The 16,141-nt window shown below is 46.0% G+C and overlaps 1 protein-coding gene across 1 annotated transcript in view; it reads right to left on the bottom strand.

Moving 5' to 3' along the window:
• PRRC1 (proline rich coiled-coil 1) overlaps positions 1-15,893 on the bottom strand; it is a 39,108-nt gene extending 23,215 nt beyond the window's left edge. Inside the window, exons 1-4 of the mRNA XM_090038493.1 lie at positions 15,757-15,893; positions 7,471-7,596; positions 4,926-5,333; positions 3,735-3,898 (exon numbers count right to left, since the gene is read on the bottom strand). Of these exons, the coding sequence (XP_089894619.1) occupies positions 3,735-3,898; positions 4,926-5,333; positions 7,471-7,576 (678 nt within the window). The 5' untranslated portion in view covers positions 7,577-7,596; positions 15,757-15,893. The remainder of the gene's footprint in view (positions 1-3,734; positions 3,899-4,925; positions 5,334-7,470; positions 7,597-15,756) is intronic.
• Positions 15,894-16,141: the final 248 nt, after the last annotated feature.

Genomic DNA, 16,141 nt, shown 5'->3' with positions numbered 1-16,141 from the left:
AAGAGCCTCCTCCCCAGGGGAGAGAGGTGGAGGCCATCTCTTCCCAGCAGCTCACTGCCTCTCTCGCCAAAGAGCGGGCTGTGGTCGTGGAAGCCAAAGCCTTCTCGATGACGCCAGCTCCGCAGTCTTTGGTTCACTGCGTGGATCCTCCTCTCCCTCCTCAGCCCATAGCCTGAGACTGGGAGGAGCGACAAAAACACCACCTGAGCTCCCAGACCCCTAAGCCCCACTCCCAAATCCCTGTAGCGCCTCATGACCTGGCTGGGGGTGCTCCGAGCCATGTCATTGGTGCCCACATGAATAAGGAGCATGGGGTAGTGGTCTGTGGGCCGGAGGAGCTGTGGGATCTTCTCCGCAATGTCTCGGATGCGGGCCCCCGGGAAGCAGCAGACTTCCCGGGCTAAGGGGTTGGGGTGGCAGATTACCCCCTCAGTGCCCCGCAGGATGGAGTCTCCCACAACAAACACCTTTCGCTTTGTCCTGGGGAGAGCGGGGGCAGTAGCTGTGGTTGAGCCTGGGTTGCCTGCGGGAGCCAGCAACTGAGCAAGCTCTGCTGGGGCTGCAAGAGGTGCGAACCTGTTGCTAAGCTCCAGCGAGGGGGAAGCCTTGGTGCGGCGGGCCTTAGGGCCCTTGACCACCTTGGTCCATGCCCCTGACTGGGCAGAGCGGGAGGTCCCAGAGTCCTCCTTAATCCTGGAGGGAGACAGTGCTCTACCTTGCGGCTCCCAGGGGAGAAGGGCCTGGCAGTAGGAGTCTCTCTCCTGCTCGCAGTTCCTGATGGCACGCAGTCTCTGGACTGTGGCCTGGAGCTCCTCCAGCTGGTGCACCAGAGACCCCAGTAGGGAGCAGACCCCACAAGGGGAGGTGGCCATGCTCCCGGGCCCCAGAGCCTGAAAAAGGGACAGGCAGCCCCCGCAGCCAAGAGCCAGGGGCTCCGTCTGGGTGGCCGTCTCTGAGGTGCCCGGTGGGGGGCGCTGCAGTGCCCGAGGGGACCCTCGGGGCGCGGTGCTTGCCCATCCGTGTCATGTCTCTGGTAGGCTGGCTGTGGCTGGGGCTCACTACTCTGGGGGGGGGTCGCAGGCAGGGTCTCGTGCCCTCCCACGCCCTCCCCTGCGCGAACTCCACGCTAACTCGAGCGCCTGTTTACGCAGCCTGTTTGCATGGCTCCCTGGGGGGCTGGGCCAAGTAGGGGCCTGGGTGGGGGCTTGACCCAGCCCGGCTCCAGGCAGCTGCCTCATCCCAGGGAGCAAGGAGTTAACCCCTTCCCACCATGAGCCCACTTACCTCCGGTGCTGGGAGTCGGCAGGGGGCTCTGCGGCTGCTGAGGGGGTGTCTGGGGGGCTTCAGGGGGGCGGGGGCGCAGCGGGCTTCACCCGTGCGTCTCTCACCGCTCCGGAGCCTAACTGAGCTTTTTTTCCCCTGTTTGGCGGGCCCTTTTAAACTGCGCACATGCGCAGTGGGCCTGCCGTCGGGGAACGCTGATTTCTCAGGCCAGGGGGGCCCTGCCTGGGATTTGGGGGGCCCTGCCCTACAGGAGGGGGACTGGTGAGTACCCCACTCCTTCTCTTCTCTCTCCCTGGAGGGCTGGGCCAAGTACGGGCCTGGGTGGGGGCTTGACCCAGCCCAGCTCCAGGCAGCCGCCTCATCCCAGGGAGCGAGGAGTTAACCCCTTCCCACCACGAGCCCGCTTACCTCCGTCTGTGCTGGGGGTCAGCAGGGGGCTCTGCGGCTGCTGAGGGGGTGTCTGGGGGGCTTCGGGGGAGCGGGGGCGCAGCAGGCTTCACCCGTGCGTCTCTCACCACTCCGGAGCCTAACTGAGCTGACCAATGTTCCTACAAACTCTACTGTTGCAAAAGAAACCTACTAGAGAGATGACTGATAACAGTTGGGACCGACAGTCTTAGGGATTTTCTGTGTGTAAGATGGATAACTATCAAGAACCATCCTGCAAAATGAGTGCCATAAAGCAGTTTTGAGCTTGGAGAGATAAAATGAGGCAAATAGTGCCACTCTGAACCAGAGATGGTACATGTATTAGTTGAGTCTTGTCTGGTCTAGACTATGAGAGACCCCTTCCTTTTTAAATTAATGGAAACTGAACATGGAAGCATGATATCATGAAGCAATGAGGCCACTTTTGGATAAAGTTCTCAAGGAAGACCCCTGGCAAAGGAACTGAGAAGGAGCACAGGTAGCAGATGAACGGAACTGGATGGAAGTCATGGGCTATGATCTCTAATATTCACCAGCCAGATGTCAAAGTAAAATGGGAGTAGCTGCTTCCAAAAGGCAGTGTTGTCTGCACTGGATCTGATCCATTTATTAAGTCTTTCGTGCATTCTACCAAGGGGAAAAAATAAAAGAGACAAATCTCTCTACTGCACTTGTGATGCATTTTGGAATAATATTCCATCTTTCTGGGATGCTATATGGTGTACACTGTAAATTATACAGCTAGTGCTAGGGGGCACAGGTTAGCCCTTAAAGCCTTCAGTGTATACTTAATGGACAGCTATCAGCTCTGAAAGGCACGCCCTCAATTGTGGCCTGGTTGGATTTGGGGATGTCCAATGTCTGAAGTCACAGTACTTTAAGCATGATAACTGATGTTCCTAGATCTATCCATGGGATCCAACACATCCACTGCCACCTGCAGAGCCATCACGGACCTTTAATTACAACTTGACATGTCCCTCTACTGTCATGGGAGAACTTTGCAGCAAAGAATCGTCCACCTCCCATGCAAGAAAGCCATTCTTGGCCAACAAGGCCCAGTTAACTTCATGCAACTACAATCTTTGGGGCCCTTGATTTAAGGCATCCTTTTCAGTTAATCTCAACTGCTCTAATAAGAGTTGGAAGCCCAAGTTCACTGAATGGGTAGTCCCACTGGGCCTGGTACCCATTTTCACCACCTTTTGCTGTAGTGTTACTGTAGATAATATCTACCATACAGATGGGGCTGGATTGACCAGTCCCTCATTAACCAATGGCTGAAAAGATGTGAGGTTTCTCAGAATCTCCAGAGCTGTGCTTTCTGGACCTGTTGGTATAAGTTTCAGTGCCAGATGCAAAGCTAAGTCTTTCCTTGGCTGCATCTTTTCTACCTTAATCTGATCTTTGCTGTTTACTCAAAAGGACACTAGATGATGGCTTGTCCATCAGTATAACTAACTTCCCTGTGGTCAGAAGGGATCTTCGGAGACTGTTTCAAAAACATGGAATTTCAGCCTCACTCTTTGTAACTAGAATATTCTAGCAAAGAAGGGCAAATATACAGAATGCTTCCTCAGACTATATAGCTACCCTAGGCAGAAGAGACTTCGTTAATCTGTCTTCAGAGGACAAATAGAAAACTTACAGGGTAGACATTTGCCACATTGACAAGCCCTATACAAAACTGCTGTATAGGTGTAACTGAATATAATACATTTTGGTCCAGGTAGGTCAAATTAGCCAGATCTAAGAACAAAGCTCACCAAGTTCTGTCTAGCTGCCTGGGGGCAGTAAGAGGAAACGAAGTAAGTCACAGACGCTCCAACCTTTTATGCCCTTGCATGAAAGAACAAAGAGATAGAAGACACGTGTATAGCCTCAGACACTGCTTCTCAAGAACTCTTGAATACATGAAGTACAGGTACCCCTGCAATGGGATCTATATTGATACATACTCAAGGAACCTGTAAGAGGTGAAATCTTGTCAGAAAGGATAGGAAAAAAAATGAAAAAATTGCCTTTATAAAGCCCCACAGTCCTCCAGCAGATGCTCCATCCTGCATGTCAGCCACTCTGGGGTCTTCACGCTCCTCTGGAAAAGTAATTGCAGAGCCACCGCCAGTCCCAGAACCCAGAAGTGGTGTAAAAGTTGCTGGCTGAGTAACAGGACTTGCCAAAACACCTGATAAACAAAAACAAAACATACAAACACCACATTGCAAACATTCATAGGAGAAAAATAGGCAGGAACAATACTATTCTGGGACCTTCAAGGAACAGTGCCTTATGTTAAAGGCTATTCATTTACCTGCTTATATCTGACCTGGAAGCTGATTATATAACATTTAAAATGAAAGTAAAGAATAAGAATGCCTTCTTAATCCTGTTGAATAGTAACAACATACAATGAAAGACTATAGTTAAAAAACAAACAAAAAAAACCCAAAAAAACAAACAACCAGACACACTGACTCAATTCACAGAAAAATATAGACACAAACCAGTTATCCATTTACTACTTTTAACAGTTTTTCAGTCACCAGCCTTAGTCCAGAGTCATTTTTATTTTACATCACACAATTGACTAGTATATTCAAATATTTACAGACCTCGTCTTAATAACAGATATATACTACTGGTCATGGCTTTACACAGTTTATACTGGGTCACCTACTTTCCATTTCACTGGGGAGGGGCAGGAAAAAAAAAACACCCAAGAATATCCCTTAAAGAACTTGAGTAATTGCTCAAATGGAAACCTACTTATTTTTAGCTAATCTTCATGCAATTTAATATCTGAAAATAAGAAACTTGAAGCCAGCATCGTGTGACCAGCCAGCTCTCAACCAGACCATCAATAATGATATAGTCTACTGAACTAGAGTTTAATTTATTAAGTCAAAATATGTTTTGCCACACTATCATTATACAATAGTGGAATTTCCACCCTGCTCTAAGCAACATCTATATACATAAGAGTACAGCACAGTTTGGCTTCCTAAAATCAACAACAATCTTAACTGTCAAGATTTTTCTGAGATTTGTTCTTCATAGGGTTTCCTTAAGATGACATCCCTGTCCTAAACCATGACTTCTTTACTCACAAAACTACTTCCATTTCCCTTGAACTTTTCAGTTAATCTTTTCAGTTACAAAGTCACCACTGAGATAAACATACCCCACTAAGGTAGAATTAAATAAAATATTACCTGTGCCTGTAGGTGCAGAAAAGGTTGGCATCAATGGGCTCTGTGGGGCTCTCCCAGCATGACCTCTGGTAATATCATATGTTGAAGTAGCAGAAAATCCTGAAATGGGGGGACCCACAGGAGGTGCAGAAAGGTTGGAGCCTAGAGTACCAGATAGTGGAGGGGGTGCTGAAAAATTAGATACGGAGCTACTAAAAGCTCCAGCACCTGAAGGGGTAATCGGAGGTGGAACAGAAGTTAAAGATGGAGCAAAGGTAGAAACCACTGCAGAAGGCACAAATGGGAAAGGAGCTGAAGACATCATAGGAGGATGTGAAGGCACAGGGGGTGGGCTGAGCGTGGAGAATGCTGCGGGAGGCAAAGATGGGAGAGAGGATATATCTGATGAAGTGAGGGGACTGGATAAAGCTAGGGGAAGGAAAAGGACAGAGGGTTGGGGGGTGGGAGGGGGAGAAAAAGAGAGGCACTTTAAAACTCCTTAAATATATCTCAATAAAATATGTCAAAGTTTACTCTAGTTTACTTCCCCCAAAATAAATGCATTTCTGTGTTCAACACAAAGCTGTATGTAATAACAATTCCAGTCACTTTGTGTGACCGTCTACTGCCAAATGATCTCTCACTTTGTCCCCCACTACTACCTCAATTTGTCATAAGCAAAGGTACAGCAGAAGAAAAATACTTAAAAGATAACTTCTGAAACAGGAGTCAGTTGCTGCTAGTTAAGCAGGTGACACACTTTTGAGTTATCCTTGACTCAGCACTCCAGCATTAAGGGGAACTGCACTGTCAGAAAGAAGTGTGCATTTGCAGTGAAAAAAGTGTGCGTCTGATATGACATTTTGCAAAAAAATCTTCAGTTTTCTCCAGTGCGCAGGCAAAATAAATAATTATATATTTTTCCTTACTTCGATTTCACATGAATTTAGAGAGAGATGATATACAGCACTACAATTCCTGAACTAAACTCTTATGGTGTATAGTAGTATTGCATTTCACCTCAGTAGCTGTTGCATTTCACAAGTATGACCATCCCAGGGGATGTCGAATATAGGTACTGCCGAGCCTATAAGTTTGGACTGCCGCTTCTGCAGCCATGTGCAGGGCCTGCAGGCCCTGTGGGACAGGGTGGCAGGCCCCATGCTGCCTGCTATGCCCTGGGCCATGGGGGCTTGGCAGCGCAGGCTGCTTTGCTCCGGGCCGTGGGGGCTTGGAAAAACCAGAAGTGCCACGGTGGGCACTTCTGGCTTCACTTTAGCTTACAAGCCGGCATGCCAGTTAACAGAGCATGCCAGCTTGTAAGGTGCTGGTTAACGGAGCTTTTACCGTAGTTTCTACTGGAAAACTGATAGTAGAAACAAAGTGACCGTATGTATCCTATACCTGTTTACCTCTTCACAGATGTGGTAACCAAAGTAAAGTGTAAGAAAGAACATCCTCAAAGTAGCAGCTTTGGAAAACTGTGCTTTAGTAACTAAGGAATCTGGAAGTACCACAGTAACCTCAGATCCTTGGCCAGTCTTGGATTTTGAAATGGGATGCAAGAGTCTGCATCCTGAGTGTACACCTTGAAAGAGAGAGAGACCATACATGGACTCTGACCAGACTCATGAAAGCTCTAATGCACCTGGGCCTAACATGTGAGGCCAGAACACAGCAACTTGGTGACTGTCCAGGAGGAGGAGCTTAGGCAGGACTGCAACATAACTATTTCATGAGCTACAACTCAAATTGCTATTCAGTGTCTCTCAGCCTGACTAAGGGTTTTTAAACCAGAAAGCTTGCTAAATTTTTTTTCCAACTATTTAAGTTGGTCTAATAAAAGATACCAGATTCACCCAAAGAACCTTGTCTACAAAAAGGGGCCTTTTTTAAACTTCCCACACTGATCCATTAAAGTAAAAATCATATTGATTGTACTTATTCCTGTTAGAAATGTAATTTTTATACTTTTTGAAGCCTATAAAGTAATAGAAAAAAGGAAACTAGATTGCAAATAGTGACTGCAAAATCAAATTCTCAGTGGAAATTCACAAATGTAACTGGAAACAGCAAAATCATCTGAGTCAAAAATGGGGGGAAAAACTGGCCTACAGGATAAAATGAATACATTGACGAGAGGTGGGGAGGGTTGAATGTCAAACCAAGTGCTTTACTTTTCCCATGCAACCATGGAAAAACCTGTAGATTATCTATAGTACTATCCAACTTCATTATTACTCCTTGCAATAAGTATGGGGCACTTTTTTTTTTTTTTTTATGGTTAGCTTCTCTCTCCACATCTCTTCACCACATACTGCCCCATATCCCTTAAAAATAATACTACTTCCATATACAACTTCGTGTGAAAAAAACCTCATATCCTTAAAAGAGTTTGCAAGTTAAGGAGCACACTTTAAAAAAAGATCAAATTAAATCCTTCAAATTAGTGAGCAAAAGCATACGGTAATTATATTGATTGCAACATTACTTTCACTTGGACAAATTGCTCTGCTTCAAAAACACATGGACAAACAGAACCCAGTTGCTTAGGAACCACTTATACCTAATGAGACAGGTGTGCTGGTAGCAACTGAGGCAGCAGCAGCCCCTGCTGTGCTTGGTGGGGGAGTGCCGGGTGGAGTCGTCTCTATTCCACTCTCTTCCATCATTTTCCTTCAGCTACACCAAGCTGCAGAGAAAGAAAAATCTATATTAACAAATGGAATATCAAAACATTTCAAAATACAAATATCTGGTCATACTTCTGATCTAGGAACCCAAACTCAGGACCTGCTACTTCCAATTCCAGCTATAAAAATGAGATTTGAACAGCCTTAGTTTACCCAGTCTGCATCAGCTCCACTTACCTTCCTTTTTCGGTAGAATACTACTTCCCTAACTTGTACTATTGAAACAACATTTCGGCACCTTTCTCTAAAATCCTTGTTGCACTAGGTCATTTATGCAACACTGTTCATCCAAGGATACCAAAACATTTTTGAAAAATTAAGGAAATCTTACCAAGTCCATATATGGTAACTTTTTATCATAAGATAAATTAAACTAAAGGACTCAAATTGAGCACTCATTTCCCAAACATTTCTGCATATCACAATGTATTCATTTCAACAGAAGCTGTAGTGCTCAGCAGCTCTGAAAAAAATTTAGCCTTAGGTGACTTGTTTAAGGTCAACTCCCCATCCCTCCCCTCCAAAAACCCGCACATACACATTAAGGACATGGTGGGGACAAAACCTTTGTACCCTGACTTCTCTATCTTAGAGGGTCATAGTGGCAGAGGTGCTTTGCTATAGCACCACAGATGAGTGTGCAAAACTTGCTCCAGACTTTTGCTGTACATGGGTACCTGATGATTCAGACTAAGGAGTCAAAAAGTGGTCGTATGCAGTACTAGGTACATTACTCCTTTATGTGGTTAGCTAGAAAACTAAACTAAGACAGACTATCGTATTGTGCCTTTGTTAGAGAACTTATGTTCTGTAACAATGAACTACATGGATTTTTCAATTTATTTAATTACTTAAATCCAAATCCACAGGTTTTTTTAACTGGTTTCAAACAAGCACACGACCACACACCTAAAATGATTTGCTGCATTAGTTTAAGCAAAAATTAGACCAATTTTGCTGTATTTCCACAAGGGAGTTAACCTTGGTTTAAACAGATGGTTTTCATACTGATTTTGCTAGTCTAATTCAAATTTTCTTACATAGACAAGTCCTCTGAGGCCTAACTACCCTAATAATCTGGTAAGAAAGCAGCAGAGATCAATACTGAAAGAAAACTGCAGGCCTTCTTTCACTGCCAGCATCAGTGTAACAGGAGCGTCTCACCATTCTAACAGCCTTCAGAAAAACAAAATGAGATCCTTGATTAATTAAGAGGACTAGGGAAAGGATGTTCATGCATTTCCGATTTGCATTCTTTAGTCTACAGGTAACCTTAAAAAAAAAAAAAAAAAAAAAATGAACAAACCTGTCTTTGCATAAACCATACAACAATAATTAGCTCACTGGAAAAAAATTTCCTAAGGGAATTGTAATGAAATACAAATCCCATATGACCTAATTACTTATATATGGCAAATATGTAGTTTTGATAAGCATTTTCCACAATATCCATTGCATCAGAAGCTATTTAGCTTTGCCAACATATTCCTTTAACAAGGCATGCTGGGAAGGGCTTAGAACTCTTCCTGGAGAAGAATAATACCTACACCTATAAAAAGACCTCCACTTACAAAATAACATGTTCTTTCCATGTTAGCAAAAAGTTGTGTTCCATGTAAAGTGCTTGTCTATATAGTTACTGAATTAATTCTGAAAAGGGTTCACACATTCTCATCATCAAATTGAAGGCAAAAAAGGGAAAAGTATGTGTGTTGTACGATCCAGACATGCATCATGAACTCTAAAGCTTCTGAAAATGAATGACTTTAGGTCAGGGGTGCTCAACCCCCAGCCCACGAGCCAAATTCCAGCCCACCCTGCCATGGATTCTGGCCCACAGAGCTCCCCATGGGTCAAGAAATTTGGCAGCAGAGAAGCAGTGGCAAATACTGCAACCCCTGCCCCACCGCCATATTCCCATGCCCCCATGCCATGCTTTAGCAAGGTGCTTCCTTTTAAAATATCCAGTGCCAACGTGAAATGGTGAGGTAGGTTCCACGTGGAGTCTTTTCAGGATTCCACACAATGCTTAATGCACACATTTCCCACGCTGATTAGTGATTCAAACGTTTAATATGGAACAAGCTAATTGAGAACAAAGAATAAGTGGGAAACTCACAACAGAATTCTGTGACCCTGACTCAACTGCTTTGTATGTACAGTACTGTAGCATTTAACTTTCACACTTGAGGTTTTTGCAAGTACAGAACTGTCAGCCATACCTGTTTAAAAAAAAAGAGCTAAAATATAAAATCAAAGCTTTAAAATTATTAACTAAAACTATCCTAGGATTTTAAGTCTGCCCCCAGAGGCGCAGCAATGCTTAGAAGTACTCAAGAACATATTTTTAAGTTTTCAACTTGAAGTGATTTTCTCATGGGCTACATGGTATGAAAGGAAGAAGTCTTCTTAAACTTTCTTAATGCTCATATATTTAGGCAACATTCTATCCCTCTCCAACCCACCCTCATTGCTTGCCTGTATCCATCTCCTCCCTGTTCCAGTTCTCTCCCCTTCTATGCTGCCACAGCCTGCACCCATATGTTATTGTGGCTCCCTTCTGTTTCCTACCCTCCACATTTTTTTTGGCTAGCAAACTATTCCCCATACCCAGTAGCTGTAGTGCTCCCCTGTGTTACTTTGTCATTCTGAATGGGGGAAACTTGAGCTTCAAGGCAAAATGTCATAACTTCATGAGAAACTTAGACACCCACTCAGTACCAGAAGGTGTTCTCTAAAGTCATAATTTAGCAATGCTGCTGGTACAACATGCTACATATGCAACATTCTCCACTCATTTAATCTACTGTTTCTGTTTACATCCTATTTGCATGTGTGTAAACATGCAAGGAGCAAGGCAGTAGAGAAAAAAAATGAAATATATTACTGTAAAGGACAAATGGAGAGGATAGAAGAGTAATTGAGAGCTGAAGCCTTCCTTTTCATAAAACGTCCAGTTTTATAAACAGCATGTACACCCAAACCTACAGCAAACTTTTAAGTCCCTCAAGCCTTGGTAGGTTCCCAAATCCAGTCATTTTTGGTAGTAGTAGGCAACCATTGATCCTTCTGAATCATGGTGTACATGTGGAGGTCACCAGGACTTTTCCAATCCACAAGCCCATGATTAAAAGCAAGTATCTCTTAAAGTTTAAACTCTGCTTCACAGCAAAGGTTTACTTAGACATGCTTATAAGACAGCTATAATGAGGCTCTCCCCCTAAGGAGAAGACATACTGCAGAATATTGTTTACTATAAATAAGTGTCATCTGTCCAAAAAAATCAACAATGAACTGTGATACTGTATCTGTTTGCTTCCAAGGAACTCAAAAACGTGGATTATCCAGTGGTCAGTGCATTTGAGAAAACTGTACCCTAGATAATGTTTCTGCACACCTATTACTGTTTTACCTCACTTAAATGAATAAAAGGGCCTGGTTCCAGGATTTTGCCATAGCTGCAAAGGAAATGTAACAAAATAAGTTAATAGCAAGGTTGTAGCACTGCTGCATCCCCGACAGCTCAGTGCTTTACTTTAAACTTGGCACACTCCCACAACAAACCCAGCACGTCTAAAAGTGTGCATTAGTTTGACTGGGGCCGCCCAACGTCTGTATAGATCAGTCACTTTAATGGGGCTTTTTTCCCCTTCATGTCTGTCAGCAGCTGAAGTGCCTTTCCTTAGGTCTGGAGGGGCTGACAGCCTAAACTGAATACCAGGTAAAGACCATGGCTTTTGTTTAACTTCATTTTGTAAATGAAAAGTCACTGTGTTTTTGGCTTGTCTAACACCTCTTTCCAACTGTACAGCTGATCTTACTAAAGCAAATCTCCCTTAACAAAACAAAATCACAAACAAGGCCACACCTCTTTCCAACCAAATGCAAAAAGTAGTAAGTTCAAGAGACAAATTCTGTACAACTAACCCAAAACTTGTACCACTGCTTCCATCTAGTGGTCAGCACCTAAGAGTTCACTTCATGAAAATTACCAGTGCTGGTTATAAGACCAGTCTTAATTCTGCATACTCACATTAGAAGAAGGTACATAGAAAATAGGTAGAAGTATCAGGTAGAAGTATCTCTGTAAGAAGTAATGTATTACTAACGCTTTTCTCTCCGGCACTGTGTACTCTTAAGATTCTTCCTAAGAATCTCGCACTAAAAAATTGGGGCCCTAGTACAGTCAGGTTTTTTAAGTACAGTTCAAGTGGTAAAAAACCTGGCTCACAAGAGCAGTGCCACTGGGGTTCAGGGCCTAGAATCTCGCCACCAGTTCAAGCTTTTTCTTTTGTTCCCCCATCACACTCAGGCCTGGATGACAAAAAAGGCATAAGTTGCTGGGCACTCTCAACAACACACACCTGAAGAATGGTAGAAAAATCTGCAACAGAAATATTACTTGGAGAAAAGCAAAGAAGAAAGGATTAAAAAAAAAAAAAAAAAGCAGCAGCAAGAAATGCAAAAGCCCATAAAAATTTCCAGAAAAAAAAAAATCAAAGAAAGAGAACAGCTGCTGTGATGTCAGCCTGCTAAGCAAAGAAGTAACATCTTATGAAAAAGTCTGGGTACTATTACTTAGTTTTCAAAAACCTCCTGGACAAGCTACACAAATGGGATTGGCTCTAGTCTACAACTGAGGAGAATGAACAGGAGGCACAGATCCTGAAGTTTGCTGCACAGAAAGATCCTCCCAGGTCAATTACTCTACACTGCTCCACATAGGCATAAAGAAACCATTTCCATGGAGTCAGTTGAAAGACTGAGTACTAAACTGTCCAAACCCCTAAAGAGTATTGAAAGAGAAGAAACTGAAACAGTCTTTCCATTACCAGTCCTGTGCTTGCTCTTTGCAGAGCCACAGCTGTTTGGATAGGGTAGGATATAAATCTAATAAGTAATAATCAGCATATTTTACCAGACGCCATGCATTGAATAAGGCCATAAGAGTCCTGCGTAAGTTGCAGTGAAATCCACGCACCAATTGTACTTCAAGTTCCAAACCTTCAATTTTTAGCAGAAGCTTCAGCAAACGCACTTCAGGCTAAATAAACAAAGAGTGAATGCCTCAATTCCAGAAGTCTGTAGCCAGGGGGAGGCAGCAGCCTGACCTGGAAAGCAGGCTTACACTTCCTAAACGAATACCCCAACCACTGAGCAAAGAGATAACAGGGGCAGTAGCATTACCATTCTCTCTCCAAACCTCATCATTTTGGGTCCCCCACTTCAATAAAGACATGGATGGATCGGAAAGAGATTGGCAAAGAGCAACAAAAGTGATTAGAAGCCCGGGAAGCAAGACTTCTGAGGAAAGTCTGAAAGAATCCCACAACTGTTGATGCTGACTTGGTGCTCAAGTCAGCAGGCCCAGATGAGCTGTATCTGAGGGTACTTAAGGAATTGGCCAGTGTCATTACAGAACCACTGGCACGGCTGTTTGAGCACTCAAAGGGCCAGTGTGGTCCCTATTTTCAAGAAGGGGAGGAAGGAGGATCCGAGAAATTGCAGGCCAGTCAGTCTCACCTCCACCCTTGGGAAGATCTTTGAAAAGATTATGAAGGATCGTATCTGTGGGAGTCCAGCAGGAAAAATAATGCAACAGGGAAACCAGGATGGATTCACAGCAGGTAGATCATGCCTGACCAATCTGGTTTCCTTTTATGACAGACACAAAACGTTTAGACGCAGGAGTAGAGGTGGATGTCATTTTCTTGGATTTCAGCAAAGCTTTCAATACAGTATTTCATCTCATTCTCATAAATAAATTAAGAGGCTGTGATACAGATGTTTACATGGTCCAGTGGGTGGCAAATTGGCTTAGCAGTCGCACCCAGAGAGTGATAGTAGATGGGTCGATATCGACCTGGAAGGATGTGGGTAGAGGGGTCCTCACAGGGTTTGATCCTTGGACCTGTACTCTTCAATATCTTCATCAGTGACTTGGATGTGGGTGTGATGTGTACTCTGTCCAAGTTGGCAGATGATACTAAACTGTGGTATGAAGTGCATGCTCCGGAGGGTAGGGAATGATTGCAGGCAGACCTGAACAGGTTAGAAAAGTGAGCAGTATACAATAGGATGCAATACAACAAGGAAAAGTGCACAGTGCTGCACCTAGGGCACAAAAATATCCAGCACACCTACTGGCTGGGAAGTGACCCTCTCAGCAGCACAGAAGTGGAAAGGGATCTCGGAGTCATAGTGGACTCCAAGATGAACATGAGTGGTCAGTGTGACAAAATCATCAGCAAAGCTAACCACACTTTATCATGCATCAGCAGATGTATGACACATAGATCCAAGACGGTGATACTTCCTCTCTATGCGGCATTGGTCAGACCGCAGTTGGAGTACTATGTCCAGTTTTGGGTGCCTTTCTTCGAGAAGGATGTTGACAGACTCAAGCGGGCTCAGAGGAGGGCCACTCCTACAGTCAGGGGCTTACAGGACAAGCCCTATGTGGAGAGACTGAGTGACCTGGACCTCTTCAGCCTCTACAAGAGAAGGCTGAGAGGTGATCTTGTGGCCATGTACAAATTCATTAGGAGGATGCAGCAAGGGATTGGAGATGCTCTGTTCACCAGGGTGCCTCTTGGGGTACCAAATAACAATGGTCACAAACCGACAGAGAGCAGATTTAGGCTAGATATCAGGAAAAACTTCTTCATGGTAAGGGTGGCCAAAATTTGGAATGGGCTTCCAAGGGAGGTGGTGCTCTCCCCTACCTTGGGGGTCTTTAAGAGAAGGCTGGATAGGCATCTGGCTGGGGTTATCTGAGCCCAGCACTCTTTCCTACCTAGGCAGGGGTTGGACTCACTGATCTGCTGAGGTCCCTTCTGACCCTAACATCTGTGAATCAGGCCTACTGAGCCTGGAGAAGAGAAAACTCAGTGGGTATTTGATAAGTCTTCAAAATACCCAATTATAAAAAAGGACAGAGAGAGGTTTTTCCTCTGTAGCTGTAGGGGACCAGAACTAGGAACCATGGCCTCAAGCTGCAGCAGAGGAAATTTAAGTTGGAGATTCAAAGGAACTTCCTGACCGTGAGGATGGTCAAGCATTGGGACAGGCTGCCTAGAGACTAATCTCCATCACCAGAAAGTTTCAAGAACAGGTTGGATGGACATTTGGCTAGAGTGATTTAGTCTGGGACTGACCCCGCCTTGAGCAGAGGCTGAACTATATGCAACCTCCTGAGGTCCCTTCCAGCCCTCCTCTCCTGTGATCCTACTAGATCAGTCGGACATGGGACCATGCTGCGGAAGAGGCAGCGAAGCAAGCGGCATCTATCCAAGTTGCTGCTGGCACCATGTACTTAAAGAGGACTTGGCTCCCGGGGCTGCCACAGCTATCCAATTAGCAGCAGTTTATGCACCTAATCCAGGGGGTCGGATTAGACATGACCTTGTGAAGTCCCTTCAGACCTAACCAGACCACGATCCCAGGACCTGTGAGCAAAACCATCCCTGGCTGACGTGTTAAGCCAGAGACTTTCACGCGGTCTCAGCAGCCTTTCAGGGGTGCCGCGAGGGGGGGATACCACGTTAGCGCCATGAGGTGTGCAAACAAATCCCCACATAAACCCAGAGGTTTCAGAATAAGCCCCAGCACTAAATAAAGGCTGCCCCGCAGGGGCTTTCCAACTGCCTGGCAACAGAAGAAAGGCTCTAGTATTCCCTCCCCCCGGTCAAGAAATGACTGCAGACTAAACCTATGTGGGGGGGGGGAGCGAGGAGAGATACTAATCTATGGAGGGCGCGAGTCTAAACCGTGGAGAACCACCCGCCTTCGAACGCTGCCGCGAACGATTGCTCCTCGCGAGCACAGGAAGCCCTTTACGACGTCACGCTAAGGGGGCTTCAGCACGGGCTTGCCAACGCAGCTGGCGCCCACGAGCTCGGGCATGCACAGTCAGCCACGACGCGCGCTGGAGCCACCAACATTCAAAGGAGCCTGAGCTGACCACCCCTCCCGCCGGCAATGACTACAACTCCCATGATGCCCGCGGGTACTGCGCATGCGCCATGCAGCCGGCAGTCGGGCTGCCACGTCTCCGGCTGGCGGCTAGGTGGTGCCCAGCCTGGGAAGAGGGAGGGGCGGGGGGTTGTCCCGCAGCCCAGCGCTGTACACCCTCAACCCGCCCTGGCATGCCTGCTCACCTGGGCGCCGCCGGCTCCGGGCCGCTGGTTGCTTGGCGGGGTTCCGGCTGCGCTGCTGCCGGCGTCTGCCCTGCCTGCCCGTATCCAAAATGGCCGCGGCGGGGGGCGGGATGCCACCGCCCCCTGCCACGTTCGCCCGGCAGGGGGAGGAGCCGCACTGCCCCCGCCCCCAGCAAGGGCAGAGGCCCACGTGACCCGGCAGCGAATGGGGAGAACATTCCTGTGAGCTCAGCTCGCGGCCCGGTTGCGCTTGCGCAGTGGGCAGCGGCATAGGGGCGGGTGCAGGCTGCTGTTGGGCAGCTTGAGGGCGCCGCGGCGCATGTGCGAGTTGTTGCGGGGGTGTCACCTTTGGGCTCGTGCAGGCGTTAGTCATAGAGCCGTTTCG

Source organism: Crocodylus siamensis, chromosome 3 (assembly GCF_052110815.1).
Source record: "Crocodylus siamensis isolate JL-2025a chromosome 3, ASM5211081v1, whole genome shotgun sequence".
Classification (NCBI taxonomy): Eukaryota; Metazoa; Chordata; order Crocodylia; family Crocodylidae; genus Crocodylus; species Crocodylus siamensis.
This window is presented reverse-complemented; position numbering and strand designations above follow the sequence as displayed.